General features: G+C 35.4%; 1 protein-coding gene across 1 annotated transcript in view; it reads right to left on the reverse strand.

Annotated features, from left to right (window-relative positions):
* LOC306879350 (inactive tyrosine-protein kinase transmembrane receptor ROR1-like) overlaps nucleotides 1–14,763 on the reverse strand; it is a 128,984-nt gene that overhangs the window by 11,242 nt on the left and 102,979 nt on the right. Inside the window, exons 5-8 of the mRNA XM_079432203.1 lie at nucleotides 2,507–2,634; nucleotides 1,493–1,810; nucleotides 1,165–1,410; nucleotides 213–421 (exon numbers count right to left, since the gene is read on the reverse strand). Coding sequence (XP_079288329.1) covers nucleotides 213–421; nucleotides 1,165–1,410; nucleotides 1,493–1,810; nucleotides 2,507–2,634 — 901 coding nt within the window. The remainder of the gene's footprint in view (nucleotides 1–212; nucleotides 422–1,164; nucleotides 1,411–1,492; nucleotides 1,811–2,506; nucleotides 2,635–14,763) is intronic.

Consider the following 14,763-nt stretch of genomic DNA (forward strand, 5'->3'; position numbering starts at 1 on the left):
TTTTTTCCCCCACTGTATGCTCAATGTTGTTTTATTACCCGATTTCACTTAAATAGGCCAATTAGAAATTACTTAAATGTTTATTTAAGATCATTTTGCATATTTGGGTAATAAGAGAATAGGATGCAAGTTTTGTGCAGGAATCCACTGATACACTGTGGTGTAGATGCACTTTCATAGTTGGTTATGATCTGTTAGTGGTAACATCTCACCTTTGGTTTGTATGCCGTGAGCATGGACATCTCCACGTTCTGGCCGCGTACTGGTTTGGGCTGACGTGGGGCTGGTGGACGTGAGGCTTTCTGGTTGTTTCGGCACACACAGATGAAGAAGAACAGCAGGGCGATAGCCAGCGGTATAGCAACACTTGGTACCAGGATGTACAGGATCCCCATACTGCTGCTGCCATGCTTGGGCAAATCTGTGGACAATCAATATACAAATATATTAAATAAAACCATATGAAAGTCTATTATAACAACATTTGCACTCAAGCTAAGGCGGTGCCAATTAAAATCTGTGCTTTGGAGTAAAATCTTTCACAGATTACCCAAGTTTGGTTACATTCAGAACAGAATACAAAAACACTAAAAATATACTGCACACTGCATACTAATTTTTAAAATGGTATATTATTTAATCATGCACTTGACCTTATGATACATGTTTGATCAGTGAGTAGTGCCCATTTGTTTAAAGTAAAATCATAGCTCATATTACTATATTTATAGTTCTCATCAAATGGGAGGTCAAGTCAAGTGCATTGCATTGTTGCTGTTGAATAAAAAAAAAAGTTTTTAGAAATTAAAATAAAGCTAAAATAAAACATATATTAGAAAACTTAACCGTAAAAAATTAAATGAAAATTAGAAATGTTGCATTGGCAAAAACTGTTATAAAAAACTAAACTAGAAGTTAATTAAGCTACATTAAATACAGTAAAAAAATCTAATCTAATTCAAAATCTTTAATAAATACTATAATAGTACAGGCCTATAAATAATACTAAAGCATTTTAGCAGTTTCGGTAGATCTAACCGGTATTCTGTGCATTAATAAACCCACATATAACTCAAAGCATGCATACTGTATATTTTGTAAATATTATGAGTGTAGCATGCTATTCTGAACATAGCCTATGTCAATATGAGCAGTGTATCTCACCACATGGAGGAATGTCGCAGAGCTCCATGCGCACACCCTCATCTAGGGTGAAGCACCAGGGAGCGTCGTGCTTGTTTCCGGGGTTGCGACAGTAGGAATGTCCCCCGTTGAGCTCTGGGTAACGCATGGCCAGGAAGGTGTGGCTGTGGGGATACTGCGAGTTCCATGGCTGACACTGACGACCAGATTTAGTCACGCTGACTGTCCCACGATAATCTGAACCGCTGATGTTATAACATTTGTGGCCTAAAATGGAATAGAATTTATTTATTTTTCAATAAAATAACATTTTGACAAGTCTTTTTTAATAATTACACAAAATACATACTTTTATTTATGGTCTCAGCTATTGGGATGCCTATTCTCATACAGTTGGCAGCCTTGGGACTGTCCAAAGCGGCCAGGTCTTCACAGTTGGGCAGTTTGAGGCGCTTGAGGATGAGGGGGTTGGACCGAGCGATGATGTACTCTGTCTTACACAGGTCGTTCTCCAGAATCTCACACTCATCCTTGCACAAGTCCCGTGGTTTGTCCATGCCAGAGCTGCGGTCACATGTTGGGAAGGCAAAATGGCACAAGGACGGGATAGCGAACTGGGAGCAGCGATCTGACAGGTGATTGGAGGTGCCAATCATGGTGAACGCCGCTGAAAAAAACCCAACAGAAACAAGCCTTCACACAGGGGTTTCCTCCAGATTTGAAAGCAAAAATAAGCCATTGTGGATTCTAACAAGCTACGTAACAGTCTAGTGAAATTATATCTTACACACAAACAACAAAGAGACAAAGTTCTGGTGAATTGTTGTGGTTTCACAAGAAGAAAAACAAATTGACTGCTCACTTTTGAGAGGAAACCACAGAGAATGCCTGTGTGATCTAAAATGCCTACAATTAGGAACTTTCTCACAGAAAACAAAAACAATTCAAATTTAAAACTGAAGCCCAGCTTAGTCTAGTCCATGTGTGTATGATACCAAGATTTAGCTTTAAAAAACCTTTAAACTCTCTCAGACTACATAACTGGCGACCCATACTCAGAATTCGTGCTCTGCATTTAACCCATCCAAAGCGCACACACACAGCAGTGAACACACACTATAAGATGGTCTTGAATGATTACTATATTCACATAGCTTGGAATCTATATGGTAATTCAAAGATGTCTATGTATGACCATCTTAAATGTGCAAAAACACAGTCTAACTGGCAAAAGCTCTCTTATCTAAGGCTTCCGACTGATTTTATCAGCTGCATTTCAGTTGAAGTCTGTACAACACAGTTTTTGTTTTGAAATGTCTTTAGTAAGGACTGAGAAGCGAATGTTTTTTTTTTAAAGGGCTACCTGTGATTTGGGTCTCAATCTCGCCTTGCATCTGCAGCGAGTCCACGAAGATACTCCTGTTTCCTATGAAGCGAGCACACGCGATCCCTCTGTATGGCTGGCAGAAACCTTCCTCATCAAAATCATCTCTAAAAACAAAATAAACGTGAAATGTGCATGTTAATTATGGTAAATTAGTTTAGCAGGCCTTAAAAACAATATACAGCCCAGATCCCCCTACGTTGGCTTTTATCACAGTTTCTTTTTTGGCAGAGGGAATTCATGTAATATTGTAATTTTTACTCCAGCACTAGAGGGCAGTAAGTGCCACTATATCAAACAAATACATCCAGCTGCAACCCCACAGAACAAACCTGGCATACTTAATCAGCAAATACAAATACAACATATGAAAAATACATTCAAATGGAATATAATACAGACCTGGATATATAATTTAAAGCATTCAACATATCATAAATAATGAAAAAGACGTTTTGTTCTGTGTCTGCATGTCATACCCTGTAATTTAAACCATACGAATGGGTGGTTCTCGCAAAAGTGTATGTCATCCATACACCAAGAGAAAAAAGCAAAGCCTGAGTCACAGCTGGACTCCAGTGATTTGCAATGCGGTAAACCGAAACAGTTTGATTTAATAACGTGTAAGATAAAATGAGAGAATACAATGATCAGGTTATGAAGGGTTCAAATAAACAGACAAAATGTGAAAAAAATCGGAATCAGTTAAAATGGTTGGTGGTGTTAATGAAAAGCAGGTGTGTGAAAGGTCAGAGGTCAAAAGCCAAAGCAGTGTCTGAGGAGCAAACGTCGGTCCAGACATTAGCACTCAATCTGGACATGTTTGGAATAGAATACTATCTTTTTTTTACTGAGTACTCTAGAAAGTACTCTTAAAATACTAGAACTAGAATAAGAACGATTCTATGGTCATATATATTATTATATAAATGTTTTAAACAGTAGAACATAATATTTTTGCGAAATGACTAAATGATGCAGTAGCATCAGAAATAACTCTAATATCAGAATGAGCTTTATCAGAATCAGAATGAGCTTTATTGACCAGGTATGTTTACACATACGAGGAATTTGTTATAGTGACAGAAGCTCCACAGTGCAACAGAAAGACAGCAACAGGACAGGACACAGATAATAAAAGAATAATATACAAATAGGCTATCTACAAAATAGCAAAAACACAATATATAGTATAGACAATTATGTGTGTACAGGTCTGATATGTGCAAATTTGAAATGAAATAAGTATGTGTGGTGATATAATATGCAGATTTGGTGCTCAATACACTTTAAATGATCACATATGAAAACAGTTTTGCTGCTTAATATGTTTGTGGAAATAAGTTTTTAGGATTCTTTGATGAATAAAAACAACAGCATTTATTTAAAATAGATTTTTTTGGAACAATGTTTACTGTCACTTTTGATCTATTTAATGCATCCTTGCTGAATAAAAGTATTAATTTCTTAAAAATCTTACTGACCCTAGACTTTTGAATGGAAGTGTATATATTTAAATTATACAATGGAATATATCAAAATACCATGGCATTACAATCTGACAGCATCCCCATGCTAACTCTACAGTTCTGATTTGTAAGGGCAAAACAGTTTGGTTCAAAATGTGTCCTGTCAAGTATTATGTAAAACAGTTCAATCTAAAATTGAGGCCAGCACAAGAATCCGGCACAGTGACAGACACTGGAAAAGTTTCACAGCTCTCCAGCATGTGCGTCACAGGAGAATGCTTTGGTAACTGTGGCCACCCACAAAAAGCTAAATGACAAGGAGGAACAGTTGTTGTGGGGAACTATAACCTATTTTTGCATAATATTGTTTTTATTTTTTTAAACTTTCTCTTTCCCTTACATTCTCTCATTCTCTCCTGCTGTCTTAGACACGCACATATACATGATCACACTCGGCGTGTTTGTGTTTCTTACGAAGCGCGTGGTTTGTATAAACAGATGGAAGTCCAGGGCATTTCTTTACTAATCAGTGCCAGTTGGAAGCGAGTCATAATTAAAGGAAAAGTGTGAGGCGCAACGCAAACTGTGCTAATTGACCTGTGACAGTGATGTAACAAGAGGAAGAGAACAAGAGAAAGTTCTGTCTAAGCACACACAAAACATGATATGCTTTTCAACATGCTCTTCAGATCCAGCACATTTTGGAATTCCTGCAGGATCCTCGAACTCTCCTGTTAAACCTATTGAGTCGAGACAGGAAGAACCGAGGAGTCTAAAAATGCTCCCCTGTGAGATGAGTAGCAGAGAAATCATCCTGAGAGAGATTAAGATGGATGTTTAATTCTTCAGGGTGTCCTATTCCTGAAAAGTGTGTAGCAAAAGCCATCCACAAACTATTATACAAAGGGGCCCAACATTTTGGGACCACAGAGGAAGATTTTGTATAATTCATTATTTAGTAATTTATTTCTTAAATATTTTGTACTAAACTGTATTGATTGATTTATTTCAACTTGAATTTTGACATTTCTTATTATTTTGCATTTCCCTTTTGCTTTATTGACAGCAGCAATTAAGCAGACATTTCCATGTAAGCCCATTTCCACCATGTAAGAAAAAGTATTCAGAAAATCATAATTGTGATATAGAAAGTCATCATTACGACACTAAAAATCTAAATTATAAGATAGTAAGTCATAATTATGACAAATATTTATGACAGTTTATGAGATAGAAATTCATTTTTATTCATGATACAAAATGCTGAAATTATGAGATACTGAGTCATAAGCATGACATTAAAAATGTGCTTTTTAAATGTCATCATGAATGTGACTTATGTCATATGTTTGACTTTTTATCTCACAATAATGACTTGGCATCTCATAATTTTGTCTTTTTGTGTCAATTATTTGTTACCAAAGCATTTTTGAAATTATGTGGGGGAAATGGACCTCCACAGATATGAACTCCACAAGATATGATTTGAAAATGTTAAATCTAAATCTAATAAAAAATGTAAACAACAGGAGAAGGTCTTTGTCTGTTGTCCTGGTCTGGAATCAGCTATTTCACCATCAAATCTCAGTTTGATGCATGTGAAGTGGGGTCAGCCAGATGCCCTAAAATTAATATCATGGCCCAACAAGAGCCTTGTTAAGAAGCTAAGCTCATGAAGATATCAGTGCTGCATACTAGCAACAGTTAGGAGAATGGATTTGTGTCATCAGTGTTATTGAACGTGCCCTGGAGTCTAATAAATGTATCAAGATATTCCCATCCAGAAACAATCTCCAATCTGCCTGGCCTGAAGCGTCCTCCATCTTTTTAGCCACTCTCCCTCCTTCACCATCCATTAAGGAGTCAAAAACACCTCCTTAAGATGTTTCCTACACTTTTTTTTCTCTTGCGCCACATGTTGCTCCACTTAAAAATGAGTTAAGCAGCAGAAAGGTTGATCAGCATGGACAGTGCGATACTCTGTTTGGAATCTCAAAGTCATGCTGTGCCGAAATGTGATTTTGAAATAAGCAGATCTGATTGCTGACGACTGATTTTATGAACAGATATTTCCACTTATTCCATTATAAGATCAAGAGACTCACTGGCCTACATTAAGAAAACTAATTGTAGATAAGCTCACTTGAAGGGCTCCCATGATCATGGAAAACATGTGATTTTCAGTTCTGGAAACATCATGGAAATTATTAAGATCTTAAAGTAGAGTAAAATTAGTCCACAATCAGCGTGATATCATCAGTCTGTCCACTAAGCGACTTTTGGTACTCTAGAAAAAAACTATACACTACAAAGTTTGGTTACTGACATATGAACGGAAAAATGGATTTATCTTTATGAAATGCTTATAAATAAAAAAAGGACTGGAAAAGATTGTAAATAATGAAAATGCACTGAACTCTGTACATTTATAATAAAACTATTAAAATAAACTTTAAAAATAATAATTTGCCCAAAAATGAAAATCTGAGATCTAAAATGTAGGTGAGCTTGTTTCTTCATCAGAACAGATTTGGAGAAATTTAGCATTACATCACTTGCTCACCAATGAATTCTCTGCAGTGAATGGGTGCTGTTAGCATGAGAGTTTGAACTTTTTAAACTTAAAATGCCTGAAAAATCATGAATTTGTTTCTTACAAACACACAGCTTTCTGCTTCAGAAAGTCTACCTCGATCTACTTGTATATGAGAAGCACGCTATATTTTTGAAAGATTTATCCCTAAACATGCAAAGACTGTTTTTCATGACTAAAGGATCCCTCCTAAACTCTTGTGTTAGATCACCTCTCTTTAATATTTTATGGGCTCAACGGTGATGCATGTACTTAGAGGTTCTGATCTCATCCAAATTCATGTCATATTTTATGTGCTCATATAAAATGATTACATGCACCTATAGAGTCTCTAACACTCAATATTTTCATCTCAGATACTTTGTGTACCATGAAAGCAACAATGGTCAACAATATCACTTCTCAGTGACTGTGAGCCTACCACTTCATACACTATGAATGTTAATGTCCATATTATCAGTGCTGTTTTGATGAAACACTTTCCAAAACATCTTAACTTTGTTGTTACTGAAAGTATGAGGGCATTCCAGAGTAGAGTTTGTGAAGACGGGTAGATTGCCTGAATCTGTAAAATAGACTTGTTTCATTGGCTATATATCTGCACACACACAATCTTTGAGGTTTTTAAATCTCTTCTGTATGCCAGATGTAAGACACATAAAATCTTGTATAATGGGGTCTAGACTTTTGAAAAAGAGAGGATACAATTCAGGTTTACTCCTCAGCTAATGTTTGACCCAGGTCAATGGTAGCATATTTTACAATGGGGGTAATATGGTTAACAGTGGACGGGTTTGTCCCTGAAACGGGGGGCCTGTGGTCCGTGACTGCATCTCGGGAGGAAGGGAAAGACAGCCACCGAGGGACTCTCATTAGGAGCCACGAAGAAAAAGAGGAAAGAGTCCTCATGTTACACTACCACAATAGCAGCCTCTATTACAGAAGCAAAGGACACAACCCTGTGACCCCTGAGATCTCCCAGAAAGAGAGAAACGGGGCATGCAAACTATTGTCAAAGACTAGGTATGTGATCTGAGCTGAGATCATAAACAATTTGAAATGCTTGCCTTGACAACGTACCAATGTAAAGAAGCCAGTCATATAAAATTAATGTAAGTTGACAAAAATGCCTTTTTTCAATAATAATGAGTTAATATTTGTAAACTTAAAAACATTAAACTTTATATTAAATGTTATTGACATTATATAACAATTTGTTATTAAATTATGTTATTATTTAATGATTATAGCAATATAAGAGAAAAAGAGAAAACTACTCAAAATAAAATTACTTAAAAACTTGTTAACAATTTACAATAATAATATTATTATAAGAACAACAAAAGTTATCCTTATCAGCAATAATAAAAAGGGAAAACACTAACTGTTATTATATTCGAAAAACATATTTTGGTCCAAGCCATTTATTTATTTATTTTTCAAATATTTAACTTAAATAGTGTGTGCTCAAATAAATGACATAAGTTTTTTCAAAATTTATCATCAAGAATTGTGAAATGTCACTGGTATTTTATTTATTTTTTATAATATTGAACTTAAATAGTATGTGTTCAAAAAATGACATAAGTTTTTCTCTGTGGCATCAAAAGTTAGCATCAAGAACCATGAAATTATATCATTGGTATTTATTTATTTATGTAATATTTATCTTAAATAGTATGTGCTCAAATACATGACAATTTTATTGTGTGGTATCAAAATTGAGCATCAATAATCGTGAAATGTCACTGGTATTTCGTTGGTTTCCTGACAGCTCTATATCCATCAGAAGCCTGATTAGATGTGCAACCGAATCTATGATCTGTGCTTTGGGAACCCAAAAGATTATTCACCCCTTCTCTTCACTCCGCACTCCATCTGACCACATCACATCCCCTGAGAGTTACGCTGAGACTCGGTCTCCGATTTCTCAATTCAACGGTCTACGTCCACTGGGTGCAACTACTCTCGCTGAAACAATCTGGAGATTGTCTGTACGGGTGTATTAAAACCCCCACAGATGATTTGCTTATACAATGTGCAGTTGAGTGATTTGCTAAACAAAAGAGGCCAGAAATGTCAAGCTGTTAGGAGCCCATTAGGACGAGAGGTGACAACGTACATGGAGAAAAATAGTCCACGTTTGTTTTTCTATTCACTGAACCACAATGTGTACTGATCGTTCAATAACAAACAGAACTGACCAGCTGAGGTGCCACAAAACAAGTAATTAGGTGGAGTAAACAAAGAGTGAATTGTGTCAGCTGATAGCGTTGTTTATTCGCACATGCTTGTCTGCATGTGTCTGCATCCGAAACACTAAAAGAATTATGCTAACTAGGTAATGGTGCAAACACACCCACAAAATTAGTGCTAAACACCATTTACATGCCATAGTTCTCCATCGTGTGCTGATTCTGAGAACTTAGTTATGAAGAATATAGCACGCTACAGCAATATTTATCAAAATTATTGTTTTGATTCATTTAATGAATTACTTCCATCATGATCAATATAAAATTTGCAAACAATATCTTAAATAAAATTATTTTCACAACATTATTTCCATGGGTGATAATAATAATTTTAAATTAAACAATTTAATTGCATTTACACAAAAACTTAAAGAAGAAATAGTTCTAACCAAAATAAAACTGAAAATGTATTCACTCTCAGGCCATCACAGATGTAGATGAGCTTGTTTCTTCATCAGGACAGATTTGCATTTGCTCACCAATGGATCCTCTAAGCAGGCAGATGGGTGCCGTCAGAATGTGAGTACAAACAGCTGATAAAACATCAAAATAATCGACAAGTAATACACATAACTACCTTCCATCAATTCATGTCTTGTGAAGTGAAAAGCTGCTTGTTTTAAATAAACAAATCCATCATTAAGGCATTTTAACTTTAAACCATCACTTCTGGCCAAAATATCAGTCCATAATAACCAGTGAAAACGTCTGTCCCACATCACATCAACATTCACCAACATACTTGTGTGTATGTTTTTGCTTGTAAACAGTGTTTGATCTGTGCCTATTTCTCTCCTGATTCAGACAAGATTACTTTTTTACTGGAGAAAGCAATAAGATGGGATAAGATAAAATTTTAGAGGAAAGCAATGGTTTGAAGTTAAAAACTTCCAATAATGTTTAAAAAAAAAAAAGTTTATCAAAACACACTGTTTTTCACATGACGAGACATTAAACTGATGGACTGGAGTCATGCGTTTATCACCTGTTTGAACTCTCATTCTGACGGCACCCATTCACTGCAGAGGATCCATTGGTGAGCAAAAGATGTAATTCTAAATTTCTCAAAATCTGATCCGGTGAAAAAGCAAACTCATCTACATCATGGATGGCCTGAGGGTGAGTAAAGCTTTAGCAAATATTCACTTTTTGGGTGAACTATTCCTTTAAATTGCATTAAGTTACAGTAAGTACTTAATTTAAGAACTTAAATGGTCAATCTGTGGTGCTTAGTGAATAAGACAGGGCTTTTGCTGAAGAGGCACAACTCTGATTTCACACTCAGTGTGTGTAAGTGTTTGAATAGATGTGGGTGTGTATGCATCTGCTTGTGTGAAAGTTATAAAACTGAATCTTGACACCACTGTTATTTACTTCAAATGTTATTGTGCGCTACGTGAATCTACATTCGTCTGCCAAAAAAGCGTCTTAAGTTCACGCTGTAATCAATGCTGGCTTAAAGAATTGGCACAGCACAACTAAAATGACAACATGACTCATATAATCACTAAGCAGAGTAAAGAACAACCTTTATCCAAGAAAGCTTCTCCACCATGTTTTGATGTGCTTGCGATTTGTTACACCTTATGATTTACAAAGCCAAAGTGTATAGATCAAAATGCAAACACGGCTGTTTAAATGACATGAACATGCATGTTTAACACAGTCGCTGTGTTTTTATAGAGAGTGGGGAACCTTGAGTAATTATGCATTACTCACAGCTTACTTCCAGGTGTAGGAAAACATCGGAACTCCACATAAGTCGGGGAATATCAATAAATAAGCTACAACTGTCTCTGCTTTCCTTAAACATGACCTATTTATCTCTGTTCATATCAACAGAACAAATCATTATACATTATATATATCATTAAACTATCTTCACTAAGACATTGCTTCATAACTTTAGCATATCCAAAGCTGTAAAAAGCATTAAAACCGAAAGGAACTTGCGCTGCAGGTAAGGGGTTATACATTTGAAAGGGGCTCTGGGAATAAAGTTCATGCTCTCCCAATAAAAGCTAATTTACTGGCCCCATGTCCCTCTAAAAGTTATGGGAATAAGACATAACTTTTTCCCTCAGTGAAAAGAAGAGAGAAAGAACGAGTTTCTGAGCTTTCATTCATATTTACAGTTGTGTATCCAAACGTACGTTCGCTGTAGCTCAAATGGAAAAAAATCAGAAGGCTTTGGCTGCCAGACTTTGTTCATGGAAAAACTTGAGGAGAAGGTGCAGGGCAGAGTGTCAATAGAAAAAGGAAAGACAGAAGACAGTGAGAGAGAGAGACTGGGGTTACTCTGAATACATAATGTATTATAAAAGTATAAAATACCATAAATCCCTAGTTCAAAATGCCTAATTTATTAATTCAGAGTAGGGCTGAGCGATTAATTGCATTTGCTATAATATCGCGATGTGAAAACGCGATTTTTCAACAGCAGAGGCTGCGGCTGTATCCGAGATCACACCCTATACCCTCATTCACTATTCCCTACATTAGTCCACTCATACAGTTCACTTGAAGGAGTGAATGAAAACGAGTGAGTGAATTCGGACACTCAGTGCATCGGAAGGACAGCCGCTATTGCATAGTTTGCTTGCTGTTTAATAATCATTTGAAACGGGCAGATCCAGTAGTAAAATTTAAGGATTTATCTTGAACTCTGTCACGGGAATTATGTATAAACATCAAAGTATAGTGTATGACATCAAAGTACGGCGAGAGAAAGCATAAGAAGACGTCCGCTCTCTTATAGCGCTCGCAGTATTTGATGACACACATCGATCGGTCCAGCTGCGCTGCTTCAAGTCGAACACGTCTAAGCAGTCTTCAGAGGAAGCATCAAGTTGGCACGCTATGTTGCCAAGTCCGCAGTTTGCTGTCTTACATATCATGCTGAATTGATGCGCTACATGTAAATGATATCCTTTGTTGTATTTTCCTGTCAAAATAACGGAGTTCCTTTGGAATTTTTCAACTTTTAAGAACTGCCGGGTTTTCCGGTAGTGGGCGGGACTAATGCGCAAACGGCAATCTCATTGGCTGGCGCTCACGTATTATCCTCCCTGTTTTGATTTCAGCGAATCAGTTTGAGCGAACGCAGACATGAATAATATTCATGAACCCAGCAGCTCAATAATCCTTAGTGCGTTTTATATTGTTCTTATTAGTAGTAGAATTCGTAGTAGTTTTATCTTATCAGTATTATTTGTAGTCCCCCCCCCTTTTTTTTTAGAAACACTAAATGACAAACAATATCTTAAGCACCACCACCAGCCCTAAGTTCAGTTAACATGACAAATATGCATTCATACATGGTTATTCTAATTACTAGTTCTATCATCATTTAATGCTAAATTATCATAATATCATATAATGTTTGACTGACTGATGCTAAGTGAGATATAAAAAAAACAAACTGTGCCATTTTACAAACATAAGCTTTATATATATATATATATATATATATATATATATATATATATATATATATATATATATTAGTATATCAGATAATTAATATTAGTCTGGTGAGTAAACTAAAAAAAATTACAAGCCAATGGAGATTCTATTGCCAAGTAGAGGGTTGATGATATTTACAATAATCAATTGAATTTGATAGGTGTCTCTCACATTGTCCCACAGAAACATTAAAATAGTATAGATTAGTGTACAGTGTTTTATAATAATAATTTATTCTATTTAGTGACCATTTCATTCATTTAATATATTTAAAATTGGGGGCATCCAAGTTATTTGACATATTTGAACATTGAAAAAAAAAAAGTAACAGTTACTTTCCCTGGTAAGTAGTTTCTTTATAATGATGTAACTCAGTTACTGTTTGTGAGAAGTAACTAGTAATATAACTAATTACTTTTTTAAAGTAACGTGCCCAACACTGCATACTATACAATGATTTATTACTCGTCTTTGTTGAATAATACAGAATATAAAAAGCTTTAAAAAATAATCGCATATTAAATCGCAATCACAATATTGGTAAAAAAAAATAAATAAAACAATCGCAATTAGATTATTTTCCTAAATTGTTCAGCCCTAATTCAGAGGTAGACAATATGATAAAACTATAATTGTATTCTTTGATTATAAGCATTTTTTTTTTACTTATTTTACTTTTGAGAGGTCTTAAAATGATAATTACACACAAACACATTGTTAAATTTATATTTCATAGATATAAATGTTTACTACAGTCCAAAAAATAAACTCCAAATTATACTTTTAAAAGTTGTGAGAATTTATAGAATAGTTTAGAACCAACCGCCACATACCCTTGCTATGGTTAACTGAAATGCAAATATTTTTGTCTGTGATGACCTAATATCAGCTGGCATATATTAACGGACCATTAAAATAAAGATAAACAGGCTGTCTATGGCAGGGCGGTGTGGTCTGCTGATGTAATTGAGTGGTAGAGGTTAATATGGCGTCATATGGGGTGCTGCGGAGGTATGCTGACCCATACTGCTTGCCCCGAGACTGGAAAAGAAGTTCTGACGAAAGGTCAGGATCAAGTTTCAGACTGCACCTCCACCATAGAGCATACCAGGTCAAAGGTCATATAACAAGAGACTAATATTAAAGCTCCAATCTTCAGTCAATCAACACTTAGTTAAAAGAGCTCCATAACAAGCTAGAGATTTAGATCTTGGCCGAGCCTGTTTCTGCTTGCATGGTGAGCTAGTTTTCTGCAGTTGTTCTAACCTATTTTGAAGCTACAAAAATAAGTGCATCTTTGGTCAGGTTAGCAGATAAATTGTACACAATGGAATAAATGTTGAGCAAAAATGTTTAAAAAAGCATTAACATTAAATATATTAAAGTGGGGATCATAAAATCCTAGTAATATTTAATAGACTGTACAGTATATACATATATGGCGGCCCATTTTAGCGTCACAATAAAACAATGAAACATGTAATTAAAAGTTAAACATAACAAAATAGGAAATAAAGTCACAGTGAGATATAACATCACAATGGTTAGATATAAAAATCACAATCTTATTTAAATGTCACCATTATAAGGAATCAAGTCGCAATTATGTATTAAAAAATGCAATTGTGAGATATAAAGTTCCAGTTACAGAAAAATTAAGCCGCATTTGTGAGAAAACAAATCGCAATTACAAGAAATAAAGTTGCAATTATGAGAAACAAAGAAACAATTTAGAAAAAAGTCAAAATGATGAGAAACAAGGTCAGATTTGACCAGAGGTGATACCCGATCTTAAAAGTTTGAGAACTATTTTTGAAAAATAAAGTCATGTTTGCAATATTTTTTTACTCAGAGGTGGAAAACTGACTTCCATAGATATATAGTGACCAGCTCTAAGGGTAATGTCCCATTACTTTAAAAATGTCTGTGATGGGAAAAAAAACTAATCATGAAAGCCCATGAACTTGCAGTAAATCTGAGCTGCTTTTACAAGTTCTGTAACTCAATGTGCCAACTCAAAGCACTATACAAACAAGCTGCTACTTACTTTCATAACTTTACAATTAAATTACTGTCCATAGCAACAAACCACAGTGACAGTTCTGAAAGACCAAATACATCTTCAACAGCTTTAAGAATCAAATATATCTCGTCAAGGCTTTAAAATCAATCAAAGAAAACAGAGCATAAGTTATGAGAGCCCTTTGTTAAATCCTTGTTGAAACGGAGAGCTTTCTAAAACTGAAGCATTGGAATAGCTTTCAGAAGTATTATTGTGGTCATTACTCAAAAGCAGTACAGGGCCCCACTAGGATGTGCTCCTTCAGACAATGATGAGGCTTCTGGGATATCTCCAGCTCCTGTACCCCAATAGCACAGCCTTGAGTGAACAATGGTCTGGAGTTTAAGATCAGTTCGATCCACCATTCTGCAGGCCATTTAAAACTGAAATCG

The sequence above is a fragment of the Barbus barbus genome (assembly GCF_936440315.1).
Source record: "Barbus barbus genome assembly, chromosome: 13".
In the NCBI taxonomy this organism is placed as follows: domain Eukaryota; kingdom Metazoa; phylum Chordata; class Actinopteri; order Cypriniformes; family Cyprinidae; genus Barbus; species Barbus barbus.